Below are 12,960 nucleotides of genomic sequence, written 5' to 3' on the forward strand. Positions count from 1 at the left end.
GTTGGAACCTTTAGGTGCACAGCACAGACCTCTGCTACTTGAGCCAACAATAACTGTTAGCAGTGGTAAATTGTCATCCTTTATATGAACTAGCACTAGAGGAGGATGAAACCCTTTGTCAGCAGGTTTCACTTAATATTTTCTGACGAGAAGAATGGTGAGACTCTGAAATCTTAGGTTCCATTCCAGGTTCCAGAGGGACGTGCTCTCTAGCAGGAACAGACTTCTGCCCATTCCCCCAGTCTTCATCCCTCTTGCTCAGTCTCCTCCAAACTCTCTTTGTCTCAGTCCTGTGTCTTCCTCACTTCTGGCTCCTTGTCCTAATCCCATTATCCTTGTCCAACCAGATGCTGTTTTCATCCACACCTTCCCCCGCCCGCCACTTCCTGTACCCAGTGTCCTTGCTCAGTCAGTCCTGGTTCCCTCCTCCTGTCTCCTCATCCAGTCAGTCTCTTCCTTCCTCAGCACTAGCTCCCAGTCCCACTTTCCCTCAGCAAGCTCGTTGTACAATCTGCTTCTTTCCATCTTTCCCCCACTTTGTCCCAGTCTCTAAGCACAGACGTCCAAGTTGTCCCCACCCCATCCTAGCTCCTTATCCAAGTTGTGTCTCCTCTGCCCTGCCCCCATTCTTCTCACTGGTTCCTAGTTCCTTGTCCAGCCAGTCCCAATGTCTCCCCAACTCCAGATCCTGTACCAGTGTCATAGTCCCCTGCCAAACAAACTGGCTCTCAGTCTTCTCTACACCTCTTTTCTTTAATGGCTTCCAGTACCAGCCTCCTTCAACATGTGCCCCCTCATCCCAGTCCCCACGCTCAACCAGTCCCAGTCTACCATTCCAACTCAGTCCCCTGGCCTCAAGCTACTCCTTTCCCTCTTCCAGTCCTGCTTTTGTCCCCTCTCCAGTTCAATCAGGCAGCTTTCCTCTCCATGTTGCCTGGATGTTAGCAGGGGTCAGGGGTGTAACTGAGAAGACAGAGAAACAGGCTCCTTGCTCAGAGTTTTACTGCCAGGCCCAGAGCAGTCATTACAGGGAAAGTCCTTCTGAGCCCCCGAAGCCCCGGGCTGGAGCATACTTCATCACTCTGTGGGGAACAGTACATATATCTTCTGCCTGTGACTGGAGCGTGTGGGGGGGACAGAGGATTCTCACTCACTTTGTGTGGATGGCACATGTGCAAATCTGGTCAGCACTAGCAGCTCAGAGAGAGGCTTAAACATGCTCAATATGTAGTGAATCTTCAGAGAATTTAGCTATTAAATCTCTACTGAGCTGAACTGCATTTTATTTTTTTTTTAAGGCTTATCTATCTTGTCCAAATTCGGGTGCATTTTTCACCTGGACTACACAAAATGCACATTCCAGACTCATAGGCCATCTCTCCCTGCCAAATTTCATGTCTCTGCTCCAAAGAATGGGAGGATGCTAGGCATTTTTTTCCCCAAAAGAATCAGGAGAAATTTTTCACATGGGCAAAACAATGTATTCTTCCCTAGTCTTGAAATCAGAAATGGCTGAATGCTTTGGCAGAAGTTTTCTGTAAGAATTCAACCCAAGGCAATTCAACCCAGCATGACAAATTTCAGCCTAAATAATTAGAGCCTGATAAAGTTATAAGACACTGCTCTCAGTTGCTTATAATGGGAAGTGTTGAGCAACCTTAATATAGGTGGGGCTGGTAATTTTTTTTTTTAATCTACTGATACAAGAACATAAGCATGTATGGGTCAAAGCTATTGGTCTATGTTAAGATAATGGTCTTAATGCAGTTCTAGTGACCAGGTATCCACCTCACCCAAAAAACTCCTTAACACAAGAAGCACTTTTATCAGTAACACAGCTGCAAAATCATGTTAGGGATGAACAAACTGTTATGTTACAGTTATGTCTGAAAGCTGTATTGAAAGTGCTCGAATCTTAGGGTTGGACATTGTCTAATGATGAGCCATACATTTAATTTTTAATCACAATTCATTGATTAGTTATGGATGTATGCAAAGCAGCATCTGAAACTGTAATGTTACTTTTTAACCTTCCGTTAATTTCAAATGGCTAAACAAGTTTAATACACATAACTTTTGGAGTAAGTCTTTCTAGCTCATATTTCAGCTAGAAGCAAAATTTTTTATGACCCAAACAAGTTTCTGAACAAACAGACACTTAAAAAGGGCCCAGGGTCTCAGAGAAATGCTGACAAAAATTTAAAGAGGGAGGAGACATTGCCAAGGCTACAATCACAATGTATATGCACATCAGAATAAAATTATGAGCGTTTAATACCAAGTTATGCAAACACAACAAAAGGTAAAGAGTAACAAACACAGGGTGGCCTGCAACTGGAGAATAACTGCACTGATTTTTTTTTTTTTTTTTTAAAGTAAGGTAACTTTGTGGCAATCATTTAAAGAGAAACACTTCACTTTATTAGTAGGATATTGAACAGATGACTAACTTAAGGTACATCAAACTTTTGGCCTACCAACCTTGACAGCGTCTCTTTAAGAACTGACGCTGCAACAACAGAGCAAGGCCAAAGACTTACTCTAGCTGGACCCACGCCGACAAACATCTCTAAGAACTCAGAGCCATTGACTGTAATGAAAGGAACATTAGCTTCTCCTGCTGTAGCTTTAGCTAGAAGTGTTTTCCCAGTGCCTGGAGGACCCGTCAGAATGGCCCCCTACAAAAAGGAGCATAATTAGCTTCTTTCAAAGGAAGTATATTTGTTATAACATTTCTATCAGAACATATTCTCCACTTAATGTTATGATAATTAATCAGTCCAATACAAGAGGTCTAGAATGAGGTGAAGAATTAAGTTTAGGAGGCTGTACGCCTGATTCCGATCTCACTGGAACTTATACTAGTGTTAAACCAGCATATGAGAGATTAAAACAAATGGCAATCTGATGCCTGATTTTGAAAACAGATTTAGTGCAAGTAGTAAATTCAAAGCACGTAAATATGGCAGGTGTAAGATGGGGTCTGGGTGAAAAAAGTTAGGCAGCTTTACAACAATGGATTATATAAGATAGTCCGTAAATTCTCTCTCTCTCTCGTTCTCCAGTTTTGGCCAACATTAAATTGGAGTACGCCCCTCAGGACAGGGACAGTCTTGTAGCAATGCACACTGTTGGCTCTTAACACTGGCTTTTCTTCAGATACTTTGTCAGGAGACAAGAGTTGGAAAGCGCCATCTACTTTAAAGATTTCTACTCTGATTCAAAGTATCTAGAGAATAGCTTTGTAGTTGAAATAATTTTAAATGAGGAGAGGAAAAAAATTCACCAAGTGCTGTTTAAAATAAGTGTTACATCTCCCTCATCTTCTGCGCTATTGTTCCCTTACCTTCGGGATTTTCGCTCCTAGATCCTGATATTGCTTTGGGTTTTTCAGAAAGTTAACAAACTCCATTATTTCTAATTTGGCCTCTTCACAGCCAGCTACATCTTTGAACTTGACATCTATTTCATCCTTTAGGACCTTGGCTGTGGTTTCACCTACGCTGAAGAGTCCACCCATTCCTCGCCCTGTTCGACCCATGCCAGCGGGCCCTCGTCTTAATGTGTACAGTAAGAAGCCAACTATAAGGACTGTGGGCAGCATGCTCAGAAGAAACGAGCTGAGGAGAGAGGGGAAAAAATAATCACACATTAATAGAGAGTCACTACTGTATATTACAATGCATAAAAAAGTTAATTTCCATTACAGATCTTGGAGGTTATTCATCAGAGTTTATGTTCTAGTAATCTGTAGACTTAAGTTAAAGGCAATACATAACGATGTTAAGGGGAAATATGGGAACAGATACTAAACTAGAGAAACCATAAACAGATTCTATAGAGCCTCCTTTTTTGTGATCATGATCACAAGGAATTAACATTTAAAGATGTGGACTGAAATGTATTTGAATTAAAACCCTTAAAAAAAAAACATCAGACAACTGTCAAACAGCATTTAAACAGTGAAATACCCCTATGTATCTATTAGTGACAAGTGACAGAACTGGAAACTGAAGTCATCTCCTTATCCTTGTAACAAGCTCAATGGGAAATGACAGTATGCCTCAATATTTTATCAGAAGACCACCTAGAAGAGAGAAGCAGCTCAGTTTCCATGCCCACTGAAACTCTCTCTGCTAATGAGGCTGTCAGTTATGATCAACAGTCCTAAAACAACAGCTCCCAACCTTTATGCTGGAATTCCTCTTACAGGCATAGTTTTCCCCTTAACCCCCCTCCCCCTCATTTTGCCTAATGCTGCTTTTTGCTATTGCTGTTATTTCACTCTGTTTACTCCTCCTTTCTTCCTTCCTCATTCAGTCCCAGTATATCCCTTCCCCATACCCATGGTCCCCATAATCTGACACACCCCTTCCACCATCACTGCTCATTCTGTCCCAGCACAGCTCTCTGCAAGCTAGTTACCTCTGGTACTTAGACATCCCCATTTCCATAGTATCCTAACAATCTTTAATGCATTTATCTTCACAGTATCCCTGGGAAGTACTATTATTTCCCTTTCATTAATGAGGATTGAGGCACAGAGACATATAAAACCTTGTCTTAACTACTAAGAGAAGTGTATTTTTACCTCAGGGTAACTAATATATATGAGCTATCCCCACTGAAAACACAGTGAAGACAATGCATTGAATTTTACTGTGAGATTAGTTAGGCAAAGTTAATCTCAGGCAGGGATATAGTGCTGACTTTGTGGTAAAATAAAAGTGTCTTGTCTTCACAGAATTTTTACCTGGGAATAGCTCATGCACTAGTTACCCCAATGTTAAAAAAAAAAAAAAAGCATCATTTTAGCAATGAAGACAAGGCTTAAGTGACTTGGCTCAAAGTCACACAGGCAGTCTGTGGGGAATCAGCGAATTGAACCCAGGGCTCCGAGTCCAGGCTAAACACTGGACCATCTTTCCTGCTGCCATAGAGAAAACAAGGAACACAGCGTATCACTACCCAGTACAGAGGGAGAAAAAAATATGCATACCCAGATGGTGGCAACAGTGACAGACACTGAAAGAACATGCATATATGGATGTATAGAGTATGGGAGTAGCATACTCCAGGAGATGTAATTCCTGACAGGCCAAACTAATTTTACAGAGCTCAACAGCAGTCATTCTTTCAATAACTGCTCACCTGGACCAGAATGAAACCAAATTTCTGAGGTAAAAATCCTTATTTCCCCATACACCTGAGCCATTCAGAGCCCAGGACACACATCCTTAACAAGAGGGGTAGTTGGAGTCTGTGCTGAAGACCGCTCAGAAAAATGAAGATACCAAAGATAAATGCAAAGAATATAATTTCTGTTTTGGAGCCTCTACTCTTTATTTGGGTAACACAAGTGCTACAAACATAAATTAAGTTTGCCTATTTAAGGGGATAAGCGGGGTCAGCTGCAGATGCACAGAAAAAGATACATATTATCTAATGAGAAGCTAAGCTTGGGAAAATTTACATGAGATGAAGATTTTGAATAAAGATAAGTAATTCATTGTCATATGTACAGCATATTAAACACACACAAAGGTCAAAGCAGAAGTGAGCTTTTCATAATACTGCCATCTAGTGTGCCATGATATGAATACAGGACATCCCCATTATTCCACTGGGAAAGAACAAGTTTATCAACATATCTAGTTTAAACAGCTTCTTACCCATCACTTTCCGCTGAGTAGACTACAGGTAATCTGTTCTCCCCTTCTATTCCGAACTCTTGCTGTGCAGTTTCCAGATTCCGCTCAAAAGTGTCCACACTACCAATATTAAACCAGACATATTGCTATAAAAAAACAAAATTATGATCACAAGAGGAATAATTTGTTTCAACCTCATCACAATCCATCTAAAGATTAAAAACAGACAAAAATCAGTGGCCTAATCTCAGACTAAAGGACTGATTCACTGTTTCAGAACTGAAATATTTACTTTAGTTTACAAAATTGTAATTTATATTTACTGCAGAATAGAATGAGTTTAGATTTAGTAGGTACATTTATGGAAACTCATATCATCCAAATTCTTACTGGAGGACCATTACTTAGGCTTGACTTTGATCATTACAATCACAGAAGTCATATATGCCAGGATTTTCATGAACTTTAAACAGGCTTAAATTCTGACTTTTTTTTTTTTTTAACTTTTTAATGAGAGGGTGAATTCAATGAGCTGACTAGAACAGACATTAAAATCTTCAAAGGGAAATCAAGGGCTGCCTATGAGGCAGAGAGAGAACGCAACAGCCCAGCAAATATACAATGGCCACTTGGTCTTAGTAAAGACTATTTCACCTGAAGAGGAAGGAGGCTCCTCACTCTCAGGTTTGAAAAGAAAAAAGTTTTCTTCATACATTTTGTGAAACTAAGTTACAAAAGTTGGCTTGCTATGGCACCTCAACTATTCACTTTTAATCACAATGCTTAACAGTTAGTGCACTGTTTCTGTTAAACACACCACACTCAGATTTTAAACAATGAGACCAGATTTTTTACTTTAAGAAACATGTTTCTAGGATTTGTCTTTTTTTACCATGACTAGCCCTGAAAACCTGCTATTGCATAAAATTGTAACTCTAACCATTAACTGGTTGAGAAACCAAGGCCAATCATGGTTTATAGGTTAAAGAGTAAGTGTACAAACAATGTGAGCAGTAAATCACATTAGCTTCACTGATGAAATAAGTGTTGCATATTTCATTTTACACTGGAGGGATGTCCAGACTTTGGTTCAGCAAAAGCTGATAGTCTGGAAAAGAAGCTTCTTGGTTACAGTCTAAAAATAGAAGTGACAACCATATAACTTTTTAAGAATATGTAATCATGTTTTAGGGATATGACCAGTGGTAAAGTCATCCAGCTTGCTAAACATTAAGCATGTCTGAAATGATCAGTACTGTCGTCCAAACCCAAACATTTCAATAGTTATCAACATTCCCCCTAAGTTTTCTTTCTGCTGCATGGGCCACAAACTCCACTGAGCACTGGATTTTAGTCTTTGGGCAAACTTACATAAAAAAAAAAAGTCTTATTGGGGTGTTGGGGTGGCTACTCTGAATGGGAATGGGGAGTTGAGTGTCAGGGTGGAGGGAGCAGAGGAATAGGGGTGTAAGAGGAGTAGGGCATGTGTGGGTGGGTGTTGCACATGAGGAGCAGAGTGAAATGAGGCTGCAGGGGAGGTCAGGGTGTCAGGGCGGGTGCTCCATATAAACAGTGGGGGACAGTCCGGGTGTCAGGGATAAGAGGGAGAGCAGGGTGGGTGCTCTAAATTGGGACAGAGGGGAGCAGCTGAGTCTCAATGGTGGTGGTGGAGGAAACAGCCCAGTCAGTCCCAGGCTGGAAATGGGTATCGGCAGTTTGCATCTCTCTCGCAAGGGTAGCTGTTCTTAGCCCTCACCCAATCACCCCATATCCTACTTGCTCCCCCACCGATCCCAATCACCGCTGCAGCCACTACAGCCCCTCCAGGTCACATTCTCGCCTCTGCCCCCATGAGCCAAAAAGCCCCTGCAGCACCCGCCCCAGAGAAATAGGCAGTTGTGAGTGGCAGTCTGTGACATGAGTGGTACATGGAAAATTGTTGGTCCACTCCCACAAGTGTATGTAGTTTACAGGGAATAGTGATAGTTATTAGCACTAACTTTTTTTTTTTTTTTTTTTTTTTTTTAAAAGTTTAGGGCTTGTTTTTGGGTACTTTACTTTTTGGAGCACTTTAGCCACGACTTATGCTTTCATCCTCTCCAGGTTACAGGGAAATGGTTCCAAAGGAGAACCAGGAAGTGTTTGACTAACCTAAGAGCTATGTTTCTTAAGACAATGGAAGAGTTAAAATCCAGATCATCTCTTCAGTTTTCACTTAGCTAGTGAAGCTTGGAAAATCATGAAGATTCCATTTTTTTTGGTAGGGGCAGTCAAGTGAGTTTATGGATAAATGCATGTACTACTAAAGGATTTTCAATACTAGATGGTGCAGTATGTTGTGGATTATTTACAGTAGGAAACTACTAGCTGCTGAAACACAGATTTCTGAAGGCTCCGCACGTGGACTAAGACAGTAGGCATGGGAAGGAAAGAACAACTACAAAACAGTTTTTAAATTAGTTTTGAATTGTGCCTTGGTTTCAGCTACTTATAGGGGTAGAGCATGGATAAACAGAAGCAGGAGAGACAGGAAAACAAAATAGTCAGAACATTAAAGGTAATCCTACGAAAGTTAAAATAGGAGAGAATGGTAATAGACAGACCAAGTTTTCTGCAGCAACAATTTTGTATTTGAAGTGAAGAGTTCTGCTGCCTTCTGTAATACATTTATCCATATTCAAAACTAAAATTTACCCCCTCCATAGGAGACTTTCCTGGGGTAAAGACCACTCTAACAAAGCGCTTGTTCACTACTTCTAGTCTGTCCACCTGCAAGATAAAGAAACATTTTTAGAATGCACTACAGATAATTTTACAGAAACATTTTAAAATGCATCCCCGATTCACCGCTGGTGTAATAGTGTGTAATTCTAATTTTCCTTTTAATGTACAGAAGCAGAAAAATTAAGATTGAGATTTTATAGTTGAGAAGCTACAGTTAATACTGAGATGGCCATTCTGTCAAAAATAACTTTCAGTCACTTAGGCCATGTCTACACCACATCCTTTACAGCAGGACAGCTGTGCCAATGCACAGGAAAACACTTCTCTTCATGAAACAAAACACTCCATTAATCCTCCATTCTAGTGGGCAACCGATTTGCATTCAGGTGGGAATACACATATCTAATTACATTTATTTCAGTAACTGGACGTGCAAATAAACAGCGAGAGCCCAATTTTCAAATATAATAATCTAAACAGGGTGCCCAAATCTCATATTTTGACAGTCAGCTACATAAGTCTCAATAAATGATCAACAGCGAAGACTACTGCATTAGAAAGGAGGACTGGATGACCTAATAGGCTTTTTTAATCACAGAAGAGGTCTAAATGAAATTATTATAAGGTATGTGCAAAAGTGGTTGAAAGGCTGTATTCAATGAGTAGTCATCAACAGTTCACAGTCAAGCTGGAGATGAGGGAGGGGGCACACATCTTGTGGGATCCCCTAGGATTAAAATTCAAAATGACCTTGACAAATCAGAGAACTGGTCTGAAATCAACAAGATAAAATTTAATAAAGACAATGGCAAAGTATTACACTTAGGAAGGAAAAAAACCCTCAAATGCACAACTACAAAATGGGTAATAACTGGCTAGGCAGCACTACTGCTGAAAAGGATCTGGGGGTTACAGGGGATCACAAATTGAATATCAGTCAACAGTGTGATGCAGTTGCAAAAAAGGCGAATACCATTCTGGGGTGTATTAACAGGAGTGTTGCATGTAAGATACAGGAGACAATTGTCCCACTCTTCTCAGCACTGGTGAGGCCTCAGCCAGAATATTGTGTCCAGTTCTGGGTGACACACTTTAAGAAAGATATGGACAAACTGGGGAGAATCCAGAAGAGAGCAACAAAAATGACAAAAGGTCTTTAAAAAAAAACAAAACACCCAACCAACATATCTATGAGAAAAAGTTGAAAAACTGGTCATATTTAGTCTTGAGAACAGAAGACTAAGGGGGCACCAGATAAAAGTCTTCAAAATATGTTAAGGACTGTCCTAAAAAGGACGGTGATCGATTATTCTCTATGTCCACTGAAGACAGGACAAGTAGTAATCTGCAGCAAGGGAGATTTAGGTTAGATATTAGGAAAACCTATCTTAAAAGGATAGTTAAGCACTGGAATAGGCTTCCAAGAAAAGTTGTGGAATCCCCATTATCAGAGGTTAAGAACAGGTTAGAGAAACACCTTTCAGGGATGGTGTAGGTGTACTTCGTCCTGCCTCATAAAAGGGGCTGGACTTGATGACCTCTTGAGGTCCGTTCCAGCCCTACACTTCTATGAGATGTCAACATGAGTATCCAAATACAAGATTAAGACATCCTATTGGAGCATCTTAGTTTGAAAATTAGGCTCAAAACATGATGAAGTAATCAGCTGTATAGATTCAAGAACACAGAAATAATTATGTCATTGCATAACTATTGAAACAATGGCTTGTGCATCAAACATGCATACACTTGTAGGAACTCACAAAATAATCAGGTAGGTTTCTACTCCCACACTCAAAATGAAATTAAATCCAAAAAGCTGCAAAGCACATCAGTACAACAGTAAGGTTGAAATTTTCAAACAAACAAGTTTGGAAGCTCAAAAATTAAGTTACAACAATTTTAATTCTACCACATTACAGAAAACATATAAAGCCACCTATTTAAACTGTATAAGCAATCATCCAATACACAACATACACACAACCTAGCCATATTAACATTGCAATAGGAACTATAAAAAACACACCAGAAAGCTGAAATCCAGTCAATTAAAAGTAATGCCTGGCCTTGAATCCCAATGTCTTTTTCCAATCATTTCCCTTAAAAAACACCTCTTCTGTTGTCATCGTGTAAGAACCCCACACAAATAAGGGGAAAATAACTGACTATACCGAGGAAACATTGAAATTGGCTAAACCCAAAGTGATGTCAAATACACCAGGTAAAAAAAACCTCAAAGACTAGCAGACAGGCTCTGGCAGATATCACAAGCTATTTTTAATGTTTTTAAAATGGACTAGATTTCAAATGGATGGTTTTCCTTACACCTGACAGTGTCTTTAAAGATCAATTTAAACTAAATAAAGGAAACTTAAAGTAGATAAATCTGAACTATTTTAACATTTATTCCATTTCTTGGTCTCCCTCCCTAAAACAACTTATTTTAGTGTATTTGAAGCCACTATAAAAAGGAATGGGGGAGAGGGGAAATTCCTTGTATTTGAACAATGTCTGCACATTTAATTTAGCCGAATGTTAGGCTTTCATTTTACAGAAGCCCAAGAGATTGTTCTCTTGGTCTGGTGCAATAAAACTTTCAAAATGCTTTTCTGAAATGAGGGCTCTGACTTGATTCAGTGTAACAGCCAAGTGCCCCTTTCAACTGAATTAAGACTGTCTTATTGGTAGCTTGGCAGGATTCAATTTAAATCAGTAGATGTTGGTAGTGTCAGTTTCAGCTGACACTGAAATAGATGAAAAAAATCCATCAGTAACTGTCAGTGCAAGTGCAGCCTCCTGCATACCTTATACAGGTGTCTCAGTCATGCAGGGAGCCTCCTGCAACACCATGGTCAGCACTGCCCTAACCCCAACCTTAGTCTTCCTGTAACTTCAAGTTTTTTTTTCTTAAAAGTAGAAATAGATACCAATTGTCAAACTTACAAAACAGTAAGAGTTAAATTCTGCCAAGCCTATTTATTAGTTACCTTTGTTAGTATGTTTCAGAGCCCTGGTCTACACTACGAGTTTAGGTTGAATTTAGCAGTGTTATGTCGATTTAATCCTGGTCAAAGCCCCTTTTACATGCTGCTTCTATGATGAGCTGTATGCAATTCTAGGGGGGGGCCCCTACCACTACCCCACCACTGTCCGTGGACACCTGCAAGGGGGGAGTCTCACGCAACAGGGATGAGGAAGATGAGGAGGAGGAGGTGGTTGAGGATAGCGCACAGCAGGCAAGCGGAGAATCCCTTCTCCCCAGCAGCCAGGAACTGTTCATCACCCTGGAGCCAATACTCTCCCAAGGCGGACTCCCGGACCATGAAGCTGGAGAAGGCACCTCTGGTGAGTGTACCTTTGTAAATATAATACAGGGTTTAAAAGCAAGCATGTTTAATGATTAATTTGCCTTGAAGACTTGGGATGCATTTGCGGCCAGTATAGCTATTGGAAAAGTCTGTTAACGTGTCAGGGGATGCAGCAGAAATCCTCCAGGGACATCCCCATGAAGTTCTCCTGGAGGTACTCTAAAAGCCTTTGTCATGCAGTGTGGGGAGGCCCGTTCGTGCCAAGCTGTTCGTGTTTGGCTGAGAGGGATCTTTCCTGATACTTGGATCACAGCAGCGCCCACAATAAATTTACCCACTCCCAATTGATTCCCAACTGACTGGTAGCTGTCTGGCATTGCAAGCTTCCAGAGGGCTATCACCACTTGCTTGTGAACTGTGAGGGCTGCTCTCAACTTGGTATTCTGGTGCTTCAGGGCAGGGGAAAACAAATCACAAAGTTCCATGAAAATGCCCTTACGTATGCGAAAGTTTTGCAGCCACTGGGAATCATCCCAGACCTGCAACACTATGCGGTCCCACTAGTCTGTGCTTGTTTCCCGGGCCCAGAATTAGCATTCCACAGTATGAACCTGCCCCATTAGCACCATGATGTCCAAATTGCCAGGGCCCGTGCTTTGAGAGAAGTCTGTGTCCATGTCCTCATAACTATCGTGATCGTGCGGTCGTCGCCTCCTTGCCTGCTTTTTTCAGGTTCTGCACATACTGCAGGAAAATGCGCAAGGTGTTTACAATGCTCTCAACAGCAGTGGTGAGCTGAGCAGGCTCCATGCTTGCCGTGGTATGGCGTCTGCAGGAGAGCAGAGTTGCAGTAGAAGCAGTGGATGATGACGGATGCCACGAGAATAGATATTTATACAGAACGATGGGAGGACCTGTAAAGTGGATTCATGGCACCAGGAGAACAGAGTTGCAGCGGAAGCGGTGGATGACTGTTAACAATCCTACTGCACCATCTGCTGACAGCAGTATGGCGTCTGCACGGAAAAAAGGTGCGAAACGATTGTCTGCCATTGTTTTCACGGAGGGAGGGGCGACTGACGACGTACCCAAAACCACCCATTACAATGTTTTTGCCCCATCAGGCATTGGGAGCTCAACCCAGAATTCCAATGGGCAGCAGAAACTGTGGGATAGCTACCCACAGTGCAATGCTCCGAATGTTGACGCTTGCCACGGTACTATGGATGCACTCTGCCGACTTAATGCGCTTAGTGGGGACACACAATCAACTG

General features: G+C 41.2%; 1 protein-coding gene across 3 annotated transcripts in view; it reads right to left on the minus strand.

Moving 5' to 3' along the window:
- The window catches only part of AFG3L2 (AFG3 like matrix AAA peptidase subunit 2), a 43,665-nt gene that overhangs the window by 19,007 nt on the left and 11,698 nt on the right, over positions 1 to 12,960 (minus strand). For all 3 annotated transcript variants that reach the window (XM_073331636.1, XM_073331637.1, XM_073331635.1), the window contains exons 6-9: positions 8,346 to 8,420; positions 5,673 to 5,797; positions 3,347 to 3,620; positions 2,541 to 2,678 (exon numbers count right to left, since the gene is read on the minus strand). In XM_073331636.1, the coding sequence (XP_073187737.1) occupies positions 2,541 to 2,678; positions 3,347 to 3,620; positions 5,673 to 5,797; positions 8,346 to 8,420 (612 nt within the window). The remainder of the gene's footprint in view (positions 1 to 2,540; positions 2,679 to 3,346; positions 3,621 to 5,672; positions 5,798 to 8,345; positions 8,421 to 12,960) is intronic.

Source organism: Lepidochelys kempii, chromosome 2, assembly GCF_965140265.1.
Source record: "Lepidochelys kempii isolate rLepKem1 chromosome 2, rLepKem1.hap2, whole genome shotgun sequence".
Taxonomy (NCBI): domain Eukaryota; kingdom Metazoa; phylum Chordata; order Testudines; family Cheloniidae; genus Lepidochelys; species Lepidochelys kempii.